This window comes from Pristiophorus japonicus, unplaced genomic scaffold (genome assembly GCF_044704955.1).
Source record: "Pristiophorus japonicus isolate sPriJap1 unplaced genomic scaffold, sPriJap1.hap1 HAP1_SCAFFOLD_33, whole genome shotgun sequence".
Classification (NCBI taxonomy): Eukaryota; Metazoa; Chordata; class Chondrichthyes; family Pristiophoridae; genus Pristiophorus; species Pristiophorus japonicus.
The window spans coordinates 1,385,765-1,398,980 of record NW_027253106.1 but is presented as its reverse complement, the minus strand read 5'-3'; the positions used below and the strand labels follow the sequence as shown (position 1 = coordinate 1,398,980).

The 13,216-nt window shown below is 42.0% G+C and overlaps 1 protein-coding gene and 1 non-coding gene across 2 annotated transcripts; both read left to right on the top strand.

Moving 5' to 3' along the window:
* Positions 1–2,944: 2,944 nt before the first annotated feature.
* LOC139249595 (probable G-protein coupled receptor 139) lies at positions 2,945–9,142 on the top strand. Its single transcript, XM_070872530.1, has 2 exons — positions 2,945–3,125; positions 8,241–9,142. Exons 1-2 carry the CDS (start codon positions 2,945–2,947, stop codon positions 9,140–9,142), a joined length of 1,083 nt encoding a protein of 360 aa, XP_070728631.1.
* A 1,224-nt stretch (positions 9,143–10,366) lies between these two features.
* Positions 10,367–10,438, top strand: trnac-gca (transfer RNA cysteine (anticodon GCA)). The gene has a single exon. It is a non-coding gene; the product is annotated as a tRNA-Cys (tRNA).
* The last annotated feature ends 2,778 nt before the right edge of the window (positions 10,439–13,216 follow it).

Genomic DNA, 13,216 nt, shown 5'->3' with positions numbered 1-13,216 from the left:
ATCGGCGATCACACAGCTGGGAGTGTATTATAGATATCCAGAGTGTGGGAGGGAAATAGAAGGAGCAAATATGTAGACAAATTGCTGTGAAGTCTAAATATTAATAGTAGGGCACATTAATTATGCAAATATTGATTGTGACAAATTTAGTGTGAAGGCTATAGAGGCTGCCAATTTCTTGAAATTCTTTGAAGAGAACAATTTTAGTCAGTACATAGCAAGCCCAACACAAGACCGGGCGGACTTGGATTTAGTTTTGCGGAAACAAAGTCGGCAGTTTGAAGTGGTATTCGTGGGGGAGTATTTGGGTGACTGTGACCATAATTCAGTGAGATACAAGTTGGTTATGGATAAGGACAAGAATAGGCCTGCAATAAAATTTCTGAATTGCGGAAAAGTTAATTTAGCTAAGTTAAGGAGTGATTTGGCCAGAGTGGACTGCAAACATCTAATTGTGGGTAAATCCGATTCGGAACAGTGTGAGGCATTTTAGAAGGAGATCCGGAAGGTAGGAGCCAAACGTATGGCCTTAAATAAATAAAGCTGGGCACATAATTCTTGAGCGCTCTGGATGTCTAGCGAATTACAGGTGAGGATTAAGCAAAGAAAAGGACGCTAATGTCACATATCAACGGCTTAATACTTTAGAATTTTTAGAGAAATATAGAAAGTTAAGAGGCGAAATTAAAAACGATATTAGGAAAGCTAAGAGTGAGCATGACACATTTTTGACCATTAAAATTAAAAAAAACCCTAAGATGTTCTATAACGATAAATAGTAAAAGGTTAACTAAAGAAAGTTTAGGGCCCATTAGAAATCACAAAGGTAATGTTCTGTGGAGGGGGAAGTTGTTTGCAGGGTTCTTAACGAAAACTTTGCATCTTTTTTCACAAAGTAAAGAGCTAATGCAGATACTGCTATCGAGGAGGGTGTGATATTCTGGATGAAATAAATATGGTGAGAGAGGAATTGTTCAGGAGTTTAGTAGCTTTGAAAGTAGATAATTCCCAAGGCCCGGATGAAATGCATCACTGGCTTTTGAGTCAAGTAAAATATGCTATCGCAGAGGCATTGACCAGCATTTTCTAGTCCTCTTTTAATATGGGCATGGTGCCGGTGGATTGGAGGAATGCTAACGTAGTACCCTTGTTTAAGAAGCAAAAAAATGATATGCAGAGCAATTACAGGCCTGTCAGCCTAAACTCAATGGTGGGAAAAGTATTGGAAAAAATCGGAAAAAGTGGATAATTCTGCATTTGGACAGGCAAGGATTAATAATGGACAGTCAGCAAGGATTGTGAAGGGAAGATCATGTTTGACAAACCTAATTTAATTTTTTGAGCAAGTAACCAAGAGGGCCGCTGAGGGTAGTGCAAACGATGTAGTGTATGTGGACTTTTGCGAAGCTTTTGATAAGGACCCACATGGTAGACTGGCCATGAAAGTTATAGCCCATGGGATCCAGGGTAAAGTGACAAGTTGAATCCAGAATTGGCTTGGAGATAGGAAGCAAAGGATAATGGTTGATGGATGTTTTTGTGAGTGGGAGAATGTTTCCAGTGGGGTCGCACAGGGCTCAGCACTGTGTCCCTTGCTTTATGTGGTGCATACCAACGATTTATATTTGATTAAACGGAGTATTATTGAGACGTTTGCAGACGATGCTAAAATTGGCTGTGCTGTTGCTAATGAGGAGGAAACCATGGGCTGCAGTAGGATATGAATCTACTGGTCAGCTGGGCAGAGCAGTGGCAAATGGAATTTATTCCAGAGAACTGTGAGGTGATGCAATTTGGGAGGTCATTTTAGTCCCACCCTTTTTCATTAAGGGCACATGATTGGCCTGGGCCTTCCAGATCTCCTCCTTCAATGCCTCCCACTGTTCTGACATTGATTTAACCATAAACAGCAGTTTCCAGTCCTCTGTGGCCAAATCAACACTTAACGTAGCACAAATATAATTTCCCCAATTTGGGACATTTATTGCACGCCTATCCTTGACCATATCCACAGAAAACTTAAATTTGTCCGAATTATGGTCACTGGCACCCAAGCGTTTTCCACTAATACCACTTCAACCTGCCCAGATTATTTTTCCAGAACAAAATCCATCACCGCCCGCTCTCGTGCTGTGCCTGTTACATATTGACTGAAAAAGTTCTCTTGAATGCATTTTAAGAATTAGACACCCTCGATACCCTTCACACTCTATTTGTCAAAATAATTATTTGGATAATAAAATACCCTGCTATTATTACCCTGTAGGTTTTGGACTTCACAGCAATTTGCCTATATTACTTGCTCCTCTATCACACTCCCACCGTTTGGCGGCCAATAATACATGCCCAACGGTGTGATCACCCTTTTGAATTTTTCAGTTCGACTCTTATGGCCTCATTTGTTTGTCCCTCTAGCATATCATCACTCCTCACAGCTGCAATAGTTCCTTTAATCAGTACCGCGATGTCCCCTCCCCAAATCTTTACTATATTTTCAATTCAGTTTTATTCGTTATATTGAAACTCCACTGCTGCCATGGTGGAATTTGAACTCATGGTTCCGGACCATTATTCCAGGGCTCTGGGTTACTAGTCCAGTAAGATAACCACTATGGTGGACCGGGGAAATGTGCTACATTGCTGTGGTACAAAAAGTGTTGGATTGAAATGGGATAAGTGAAGCTGTTTGTTCAGTGACTGTAATTAATGTCAGTCTCCACGGGTTAACTGAAGCTGTTTGTTCAGTGACTGCAATTATTGGTATTCTCCATGGATCCTAATGTATCTTTGCCTGGTTTCCCTCTTCTATTAATAAGGAATTCCTTTCAAAGCATTATCGCATAGTATCAGTGAGAGTTTCACCTCCGGCACTAACAGGGATCAGAACAGTACTCCAAGAGAGGCAGCCAGAATCTGCATTCTGTTAAATTGGAATGTTACGAAAATGGATTGGAATCAGACAACAGTGACTTGGAATGTTACAGCAATGGACAGGAGTTTCATCTGGGAGTTTGACATGCTTTATGAACATTATAATAGAATTCCGTTACACGCACGGATAGAATTGGCACTTCGTGCTTTTAAATACATTTACTATCCACTGCTTGCTGTTGTTGGAGTTCCGGGTAAGTCTCTCTATCCAGCTATTAACTCGGCAAACTCAAGCAAACTGTATATCTGTTCTTGTAATTTACTTGTCATCTTTGTTGAACTTGGTGTCCGTGGTAAGTTTCTATATCCAGCAATTAAATGTGTAAATCACGTTTCACTGTATTACTGTGCTTGCTAGTTAAGCATTTGCTTCGTATCACAATCTCAATTTTCGATCGATCGATGTATTCCCGGTCAGTGACCAATATCTGAGGCTGAATTTGGAAGCTCGCAACCTCTGCCTTTTCTTTGAGCCAGAGCTGAGTTCCGACCTCACATCCTCTGAGTTACCAAACCTGCCAACTATCTCCTCCTTAATTTTGTCTGGTCTCTGCACCATATCAGGCCTTATGCTGCATAAACTCTCATCCCTTTCATTTTTACATTTGAACTCATCTATTCCAGACTTCTTACAAAACTCCGCTGTCTACATCATAATTCGCACCAAGTACCATTCAACAATCACTGCTATTATCACTGATCAACATTTGCTCCTGATCCTACAATCTCTCTGTTTTAATATTCCCGTATTAATGATTTAACTTCAGTCGTCGGAGTATTTGAGGGGACTGAGGGGAAATGTTTTTTTCACTCAGATTGTGATAGGTGTATCGAAATCACCGCCTGAAAGAGTGGTAGAGGCAGAAACTCTCAGCACATTTATAAATTACTTGGATGTGCAATTTAAGTGATGTAACCTATAAGGCAATGGACCAAGAACTGGAAAGTGGGATTAGATTGGGTAGCTCTCTGTCAGCGAGCCCAGACACGGTGGGCCGAATGGCATCCATCTGTGCTGTAAATATCTATGATTCTATCATCAAATTCCACCACCTCCAGTTAATCCCAATGCAATGCCCATTTCACACAGTTGTGAAAGTCCCTGGTAATCTCTGTATCCAGCTATTAATTCTCGAAATGTTTCTTAAATGTGTTTCTCTCCACGCCCTTCGCTATCCTATCCACACTGCCGTTGGCTATTAATTCTGAGTGTGAAACGTTTTACCAAGTTTCAAATTTTCTATTTTCGACTCAGGCAAAGATATTGGTCGAGAAATGTTATTGAACGAATTTCAGTATTCTCTCTCCCCTCAACGTTTATAACAGGTGAAATGAAATGTGTCTTGATTTACTAGACCTTTCACCCGATGGCTAAAGATAATCGACCTGAAACATAACTGTGTTACTCTCTCCATGTGTGCTGATTGACCTTCGGGTTATTTCCAACATTTTCTGTTTCCATTTCACATTTTCAACATCCACAGTAGTTTGCTGTTTTTTTCACCTAATGTTCGGTATGGTTACTATCACACACTGTCATCTAATGCCCAGTATGGCTATTGACACACACTGTCACCTGATGTTTGGTATGGTTAATTACACACTGTCACCGAATGTTCGGTATGGTTACGAACACACACTGTCACACTGTCACACTGTCACCCAGTGCTCGGTATGGTTAATGACACACAGTCACCTAATGACCAGTATGGTTATTAACACACACAGTAATTAATGTTTGGCATGTTTCATGACACACAATCACCTAAAGTTCGGTATGCTTGCTGACACATTGTCACCTAATTCTCGTTATAGTTGCTGACACACAGTCACCTAATGCACCGTATGGTTACTGGCACATACTCAGTCACGTAATGCATGGTATGCTTACTGGCACACACAATGGCACCTATTTCTCTGTATAGTTACTGACGCACACAATGGCAGCTAATGCCCGGACTGGTTACTAAAATAAATTCAATGGAACAAATCCTGGCAGATGATCATTAATTTCTGAAATGTCCATGAATCATTTAGTTCCAGTCAGTGTCTCCTTTGCAAAACTGCCCAGTTCTACATTCGTGGCACTGCTTCTGATGGTCAGAATAGGGTTTCAAGGATAATTTACATTCTCACAAAATGTTCATTGAGGCAGATCTCTCTTGCTTTATTCCAAATCATTGTCACAGTGCTCTATCGCCGCCTGCTATGTTTCATGATAAACGATCCCAGCTATTGTAACGGGAGTATTGAGAATATGAAAGTCTATTCATATTTTCTCGAATAATTTTCTGTGCACAAGTGAAATCCAACAGGTGATAAAGGACATGGACAAATCTCTTCCATTTGTGTTGATATACTTTACTAAATTATTCGCTGACTCTTTGCCTGAGGAATAACTCGCCTTGTCTCGATATTAATACATGCATTTTGTCGGGCATAACCTGATCAATGATAACTATTTATTTTAATTCGGTGCCTATTTTTTGTAATTTTATTTGGAATATCTTCCTTTCTATAAGCGATAATTGATGTATTTCAACAAAAATGCATAAAACTAATTCTTTAACACATTTCTCTCAGCCCTGTTATATTTGTAACTATAGTGCATACGTATTCACTATCTTAGCATTGTCATACTATATCTGTATGTTTTAAATACAATTGCCAGTAATCATTGCATGCCAAGGAAAAAGGTTATGTATTTTGCTATTTCATTCATTTTCTCTTCTAAATATAATGGATATTCTAACCAAGCGGGAAGCCAGCGCGATATCCAACTCCCTAATCCAGGGGCACAGAAGCGAATTACACCGCTCCAAATGTTGACTGACCCCACGACACGAAAACTTTCTGAGAGGTTCTGGTCCTTTTTGACCTGGTACATGGTATGACGCTTTTGTCTGCAGGGATAAAGGTAGTTCTATCACTTGACCTCCCATTGATCAAACATCTGTTACTTTCCTGTTGTAGTTATTGCCATTTCATTTATTGATTCCACGATGTACTATTGATAATTTTTAAAATAAACCCTGTATTAAACTCCCCGGGTAATATAATTAGATTATTTCATCGAATGTCATCGAAACATAGAAAAATAGAAAAGCAAAGAGCGGAAGTAGGCCATTTCGGCCTATCGTGTCCACGACATCCGACAAAGAGCCACACGGCCCTCGGTCAGCAGGCCTGAAGTTTACATAAAAACATGTGAACAATTAACAAAGGCAGAAAGGTAAAGAGCACCCAGGTCAACCATCTGCCCCATACAACTGCGACGCCCATTCCACCGAAATATTGCACACTCCAACCCAACCCGAGCCATCTGAGCTCTTGGGAGGCGCAGAAAACAAGTAAAAACGCAGACTAACTGAGGCTAAAAAAATCTTGGAAGATTGGTCTCCGACCCATCCAGGCGATGGAAATAAATCCAGGAGATCACAATGGCCGGATTCGATTTAATGCTGTACTTACCATCGTTTCTGCGTCAGCCAACAACAGGTTGTACATTCTATTCCCAATTAAGAGCCCTCGCTCCGTAATCCTGAAGGTTTCGCCTCTTTCAGTTACAACCACGCACATTTTAAACGTGGTGATTGTTTTAGCATCCACCACCTTTTCCGGGGCAGCACGGCCCATTAACCCAGATCCCTCTGCGTGAAGAAGCCCCCTTGAAATCCCCTCTGGACCTTCAAACAATCACTTAAACTCCTCATAATTGAGCCCTCCACCAATGGAAATTGACTGTTGCTACCCACTTTATCCAAACCCCTCAAAATGTTGCAGACCGCAGTGAGGTCTCCTCGCAACCTCCTCTGTTCCAATGAGAAGCGACCAAGGCTCTGCAATCTGTCCTCATAGCTGCGTTTACCAATTCAGGGCAGCATCTGCGCCCTCTCGAGTGCAATCACGTCCTTCCGAAAATGCTGCACCCAGAACTGCATGCAGTATTCCAACTGTGGCCTAACCAGAATATTACACAAAATAAGCAGAACCTTCCTGCTCTTGTATTCGATGCATCACCCAATAAACCAATATTTCTGTACGATTTCTCAACCATCTTTTACATTTTGCCTGATACGTTCAGGGTTCTGTGGACAAACACTCCACGGTCCCTCTGCTCAACAACACTATTAAATCCTCCCAAAATGCATAAGCTTAAACTTCACCGAACGAAATTCTATTTCCCACAGCTCTGCGCACCAGACGAGTATATTTATATCCTCTTGCACTCCATGACTCTCCTCTTCATTCCCATCCACACAGATAATTTTAGCAACATGTGCAAACTTATTAATCATGCTCCCTATATCCAAATGTAGATCAATGATATCTACCACTAACGCAAGGGATCCAGTACTGAGCCCTGTGTAACCCCAGTGGAAACAGCCTTTCTGTCACAAAAAGATCCATCAACCATAACCCTTTGCTTCATAACTCTAAGCCAACATTTGATTCAAGGAGACACATTGCCCTGGATAACAGGATCCCATGGGCTTTAACATTCATGACCAGTCTAATATGTTGGACTTTAGGAAAAGCTTTCCTAAAGTGATGTACACTACATCGTATGCACTACCCTCATCGACCGTCTTGGTTACCATGTCAAGAATTCAATCAAGTTAGTCAAGCACGATCATCCTTTAACAAATCCGTGCTAACTGCCCCTTATTATTCCTTCCCTTTCCAAATGTAGATTAATCCAATAATTTTGCCATCACTGAGGTTAGGTTGACAGGCCTGGAATTATTCGGCCTATCTCTTTCTCCCATCTTAAACAAGGGTAGGACATTGGCAGTCCTCCAATCCTCCGGCACTATGCACAAATCTAAAGAGGACTGGAAAATAATGGTCAAGGCGTCTGTTATTTCCTATTTTACTTCGCTCAACAGACTGGGATGCAATTCATCCGGGCCTGGGGAATTATCTACTATGAAAGCTGATAAACCCCTGAATACCTCCTCTCTCATGATGTTTACTTCATCCAGAATTTCACACTCCTCATTGATCGCAGTATCTGCATTTTCCCGCTCCTTTGTGAAAACAGACGCAACGAATTGATTGAGCACTATACCAACATTTTCCGCCTCCACACATATATTACACTCATGGTCTGTATTATGCACGACCCTTCTTTAGTTATCCTCTTGTTCTCAATATATTTATCGAACGTCTTTGCGGTTTCCTTAATTTATTGCCAAAAAATGTACATTTAGATAATGATTTGCACTTTTCACCCCAACTTCAATTAAACAGTTGCTCTTGTTCGCAGCCTGATGTATACTTTCTCTGTTTATTTCCCTTCCTCACAGTGAACGTAGTAACGATTGTGATCCTGTCTCGGGGAAAGTGCGGTCTCTCTCAATGTGTCACTCGCTACCTGGTGGCCATGACAGCGGCGGATCGACTGGTCATTATCCTCGACCTGATATTGAGGCACATTCCGATTGTTTATCGGCGATATTTCTATTTCCTGTTCTCCCTTCCCGTGTGTAATATCCACGCTGTCCTAGTTTATGCAGCCACAAACTGTTCTGTCTGGTTCACTGTCACTTTCACCTTTGACCGATTTGTGGCGATTTGTTGCCAAAAGCTGAAGACCAAATATTGCACCGGGAAAACGGCGGCTGTGGTTCTGGGAACAGTGACTGTGATGAGCTGCTTAATAGATATTTTCTGGTATTTTATGCTGTCAGATAACTATCAGCTATTTAATAACCCCTGGTTTTGTAGCGCAAAATCTAGGTTAATGAGATCAACAGTCTGGGGAACAATCGAGTTCCTGCATTACATCCTCACCCCGTGTGTCCCATTTGTGGTCATAGTGCTGCTCAATGCTCTCACCGTCAGATATATTTTAGTATCCAGCAGAGCACGTAGGAGACTCCGGTGTCCCAAAAATGGGGAGATTCCCAGAGACCCAGAGATGGAGAGCCGCAGGAAATTAATCATTTTACTGCTTCCTATCTCGGGGAATTTCATCCTGTTATGGTCGGTATATATGGTACATTCTCTGTGGGGCTCATTGCGCTGGTTCTCTGCTAGGCTGATATATCTGCCGGATTATGTGAGGGAATTTGGATTCATGCTGCAGCTGCTGAGCTGCTGCACAAACACGGTTATTTATTGCGTGACACAGACTAAGTTCAAAGAGCAGTTGAAGAATGTGGGGAAATATCCCTTTACTTTGATTGTTAAATTCATTAGACGATGAGAAGCAGCGGGGACTTTGCAGCCTCCGACTCCCTGAATCCTGATATTGTGATCGATTCGCTCTCACTGCGTGGGGCCAATGATCGGGGTCAACATTAACATGCTCACTCACACACAGTCTACATTGCGCTCCGCGTGAGGATTCACTAATCTGGGTGAATATTAACACACTCATTAACAACCTGTCTGCCCTCGGTTCCAGGTGATGGGCCAGTGATCTGGGTGAAGGATCACACGCACACATTCACACACTGTCTAAACTGGGCTGCCTGTGCGGGGTACGACTCTCTCTCAGGCCCCTCTGGAAAGGCCTCTCTGCCATGCACAAACATGGACGGCCTAACGTTCTTCATGAGTCAGTGTAACTCTTGTCTGCACGAATATAGGCAGCATCTCCGTTGTACCATTTATAGCTTTTTGCAATACGGTATCGGCATTTCGATTTATCGTGACCATTTATTAAACATTATCACAATTTATAATGCTTTAAAAGTGTTCGAAAATCATAGAATCAGAGTTATAAAATTGTTACAGCATAAGAACATAAGAACATAATAATTAGGCACAGGAGTAGGCCATCTAGCCCCTCGAGCCTGCTCCGCCATTCAACAAGATCTTGGATAATTCTGGCCGTGGACTCAGCTCCACTTACCCGCCCGCTCCCCGTAACCCTTAATTCCCTTATAGGTTAAAAATCTATCTATCTGTGATTTGAATACATTCAATGAACTAGCCTCAACTGCTTCCTTGGGCAGAGAATTCCACAGATTCACAACCCTTTGGGAGAAGAAGTTCCTTCTCAACTCGGTTTAAATGGGCTCCCCCGTATTTTGAGGCTGTGCCCCCTAGTTCTAGTCTCCCCGACCACTGGAAACAGCCTCTCTGCCTCTATCTTTTCTATGCCTTTCATTAATTTAAATGTTTCTCTAAGATCACCACTCATCCTTCTGAACTCCAACAAGTAAAGACCCAGTCTACTTAATCTATCATCATAAGTTAACCCCCTCATCTCCGGAATCAGCCTCGTGAATCGCCTCTGTACCACCTCCAAAGCTAGTATATCCTTCCTTAAGAAAGGTTACCAAAACTGCAGGCAGTACTCCAGGTGCGGCCTATAAAATTGCAGCAGGACCTCCCTGCTTTTGTACTCCATCCCTCTCGCAATGAACGCCAACATTCCATTCGCCTTCCTGATTAACTGCTGCAACTGCAAACTAACTTTTTGGGATTCATAGCTCAGTGGTAGAGCATTTGACTGCAGATCAAGAGGTCCCTGGTTCAAATCCAGATGCCTCCTCAGAATCATTCATGTTGCACAACTAATCATTCTGTGCTCCTCAGTGACCATAAGCACTATTCACCACAAATGAATCCTTGTGGTGATGGAGGTCGATTGGATTAACTCGAAAAGAGTTTCATGCACAAGGACCCCCAGAACCCTTTGCACCGCAGCATGTTGTAATTTCTACCCCTTCAAATAATATTACCTTTTACTGTTTTTTATTCCAAGGTGGATGACCTCACATTTTTCGACATGGTATTCCATCTGCCAAACCTTAGCCCATTCGCTTAACCTATCCAAATCTCTTTGCAGCCTCTCTGAGTCCTCTACACAACCCGCTTTCCCACTAATCTTCGTGTCATCTGCAAATTGTGTTACACTGCATTCTGTCCCCTCTTCCAGGTCTTCAATGTATATTGTAAACAGTTATGTTCCCAGCACCGATCCCTGTGACACACCACTAAGCACCGATTCCCAGCCCGAAAATAACACATTTATCCCGACTCTCTGCTTTCTTTTAGCCAGCCAATTCTCGATCCATGCTGATACATTTCCTCTGCCGCCGCGTAACTCTATCTTCTGCAGTAACATTTTGTGTGGCACCTTATCGAATGTCTTTTGCAAATCTAAATACACCACATCCATCGGTACACCTCTATCCATGATGATCGTTATATCCTCAAATAATTCCAGTAAATTAGTTAAACATGATTCCCCCTTCATGAATCCATGCTGCGTCTGCTTGATTGCACTATTCCTATCCAGATGTCCGGCTATTTCTTCCTTAATGATAGATTCAAGCATTTTCCACACTACAGATGTTAAACTAACCGGCCTATAATTACGTGCCTTTTGTCTGCCCCCTTTTTTTAAACAGAGGCGTTACATTAGCTGCTTTCCAGTCCGCTGGTATCTCTCCAGAATCCAGAGAATTTTGGTAGATTGTAACGAATGCATCTGCTATAACTTCTGCCATCTCTTTTAATACCCTGTGATGCATCTCCTCAGGACCAGGGGACGTGTCTACCTTGAGTCCCATTAGCCTGTCCAGCACGACCCCCCGATTAATAGTGATTGTCTCACGGTCCTCCCTTCCCACATTCCTTTGACCAGAAATTGTTGCCATGATTTTTGTGCCTTCCACTGTGAAGAGCGAAGCAAAATAATTCTTTCATGTCTCAGCCATTTCCACATTTCACATTATTAAATTCCCCTTCTCATCTTCTAAGGGAGCAACATTTACTTTAGTCACTCTTTTCCGTTTTATATATTTGTGAAAGCTTTTACTACCTGTTTTATGTTTTGTGCAAATTTACATTCGTAATCTATCTTTCCTTTCTTTATTGCTTTTTTCGTCATTCTTTGCTGTTGCTTAACATTTTCCCAATCCTCCAGTTTCCCACTAACCTTGGCCACCTTATACGCATTGGTCTTTGCTTTGATACTCTCCTTTATTTCCTTGTTAATCCACGGCTGGTTATCCCTTCTCTTGCCGCCATTCTTTTTCACAAAAATATATTTTTGTTGCGCACTGTGAAAGAGCTCCTTAAAAGTCCTTCACTGTTCCTCAATTATGACACCGTTTAGTCTTTGTTTCCAGTCTACTTTAGCCAACTCTGCCCTCATCCCACTGTAGTCCCCTTTGTTTAAGCATAGTACAATCGTTTCTGACACAACCTCCTCACCCTCAATCTGTATTACAAATTCAACCATGCTGTGATCACTCATTCCGAGAGGATCTTTTACTCGGAGATCGTTTATATTTTCCTGTCTCATTACACAGGACCAGGTCTAAGATGGCTTGCTCCCTTGTAGGTACTGTTACATATTGTTCTCAGAAACAATCCCGTATGCATTCTATGAATTCCTCCTCCAGGCTACCCCGTGCGATTTGATTTGACCAATCGATATGCAGGTTAAAATCCTCAATGACTACTGCCGTGAAGTTATTATTTGTTGGCCTATAAACTACGCCGACCAATGACTTTTTGCCATTAATATCTCTAATCTCCACCAAAAATGATTCAACATTTTGTTCATTGGAGCCAATATCATCCCTCACAACTGCCTTGATATCATCCTTTATTAACAGAGCTACCCGACCTCCTTTCCCTTCTTGTCCATCTTTCCGAATCGTCAGATATCCATGTATGTTTAATTACCAGTCTTGGCCACCCTGCAACCATGTTTCTGTAATGGCCACCAAATCATACCCATTTGCAAATATTTGTGCCGTGAACTAATTTACTTTATTTCGAATGCTACGTGCATGTAGGTAGAGTGTTTTAATCCTAGTTTTTAAACCATGCTTTTTAGTTTTGACCCCTCCTTCAGACCCTTTATATTCAGTGGCCCTTTTTGTTTCTTGCCTTGGGTTTCTCTGCCCTCCACTTTTACTCATCTCCTTTCTGTCTTTTGCTTTTGTCTCATTTTTGTTTCCCTCTGTCTCCCTGCATTGGTTCCCGTCCCCCTGGCATATTAGATTCACTCCTCCCCAACAGCACTAGCAAACACTCCCCCAAGGACATTGGTTCCGGTCCTGCCCAGTTCCAGACCGTCCGGTTTGTACTCGTCCCACCTCCCCCAGAACCTGCTCCAATGCCCCAAGTATTTGAATTCCTCCCTGCTGCATGTCATTTGAGCTATCCTGCGATTCCTAGTCTGACTAGCACGTGGCTCTGCTAGCAATCCCGAGATTACTAATTTTGAGGTCCTACTTTTTAATTTAGCTCCTTGCTCCTTACCTTCGTCTCGTAGGACCTCATCCCTTTTTTTTACCTATGTCGTTGGTAC

What these genes read in the sequence shown, in the direction of transcription:
- LOC139249595 (XM_070872530.1), top strand. Translation starts at nt 2,945, where the DNA reads ATGGATTGGAATCAGACAACAGTGACTTGGAATGTTACAGCAATGGAC. An exon ending in TGCTGTTGTTGGAGTTCCGG is followed by an intron (nt 3,126 to 8,240) that starts GTAAGTCTCTCT and finishes CCTTCCTCACAG; the next exon opens with TGAACGTAGTAACGATTGTG.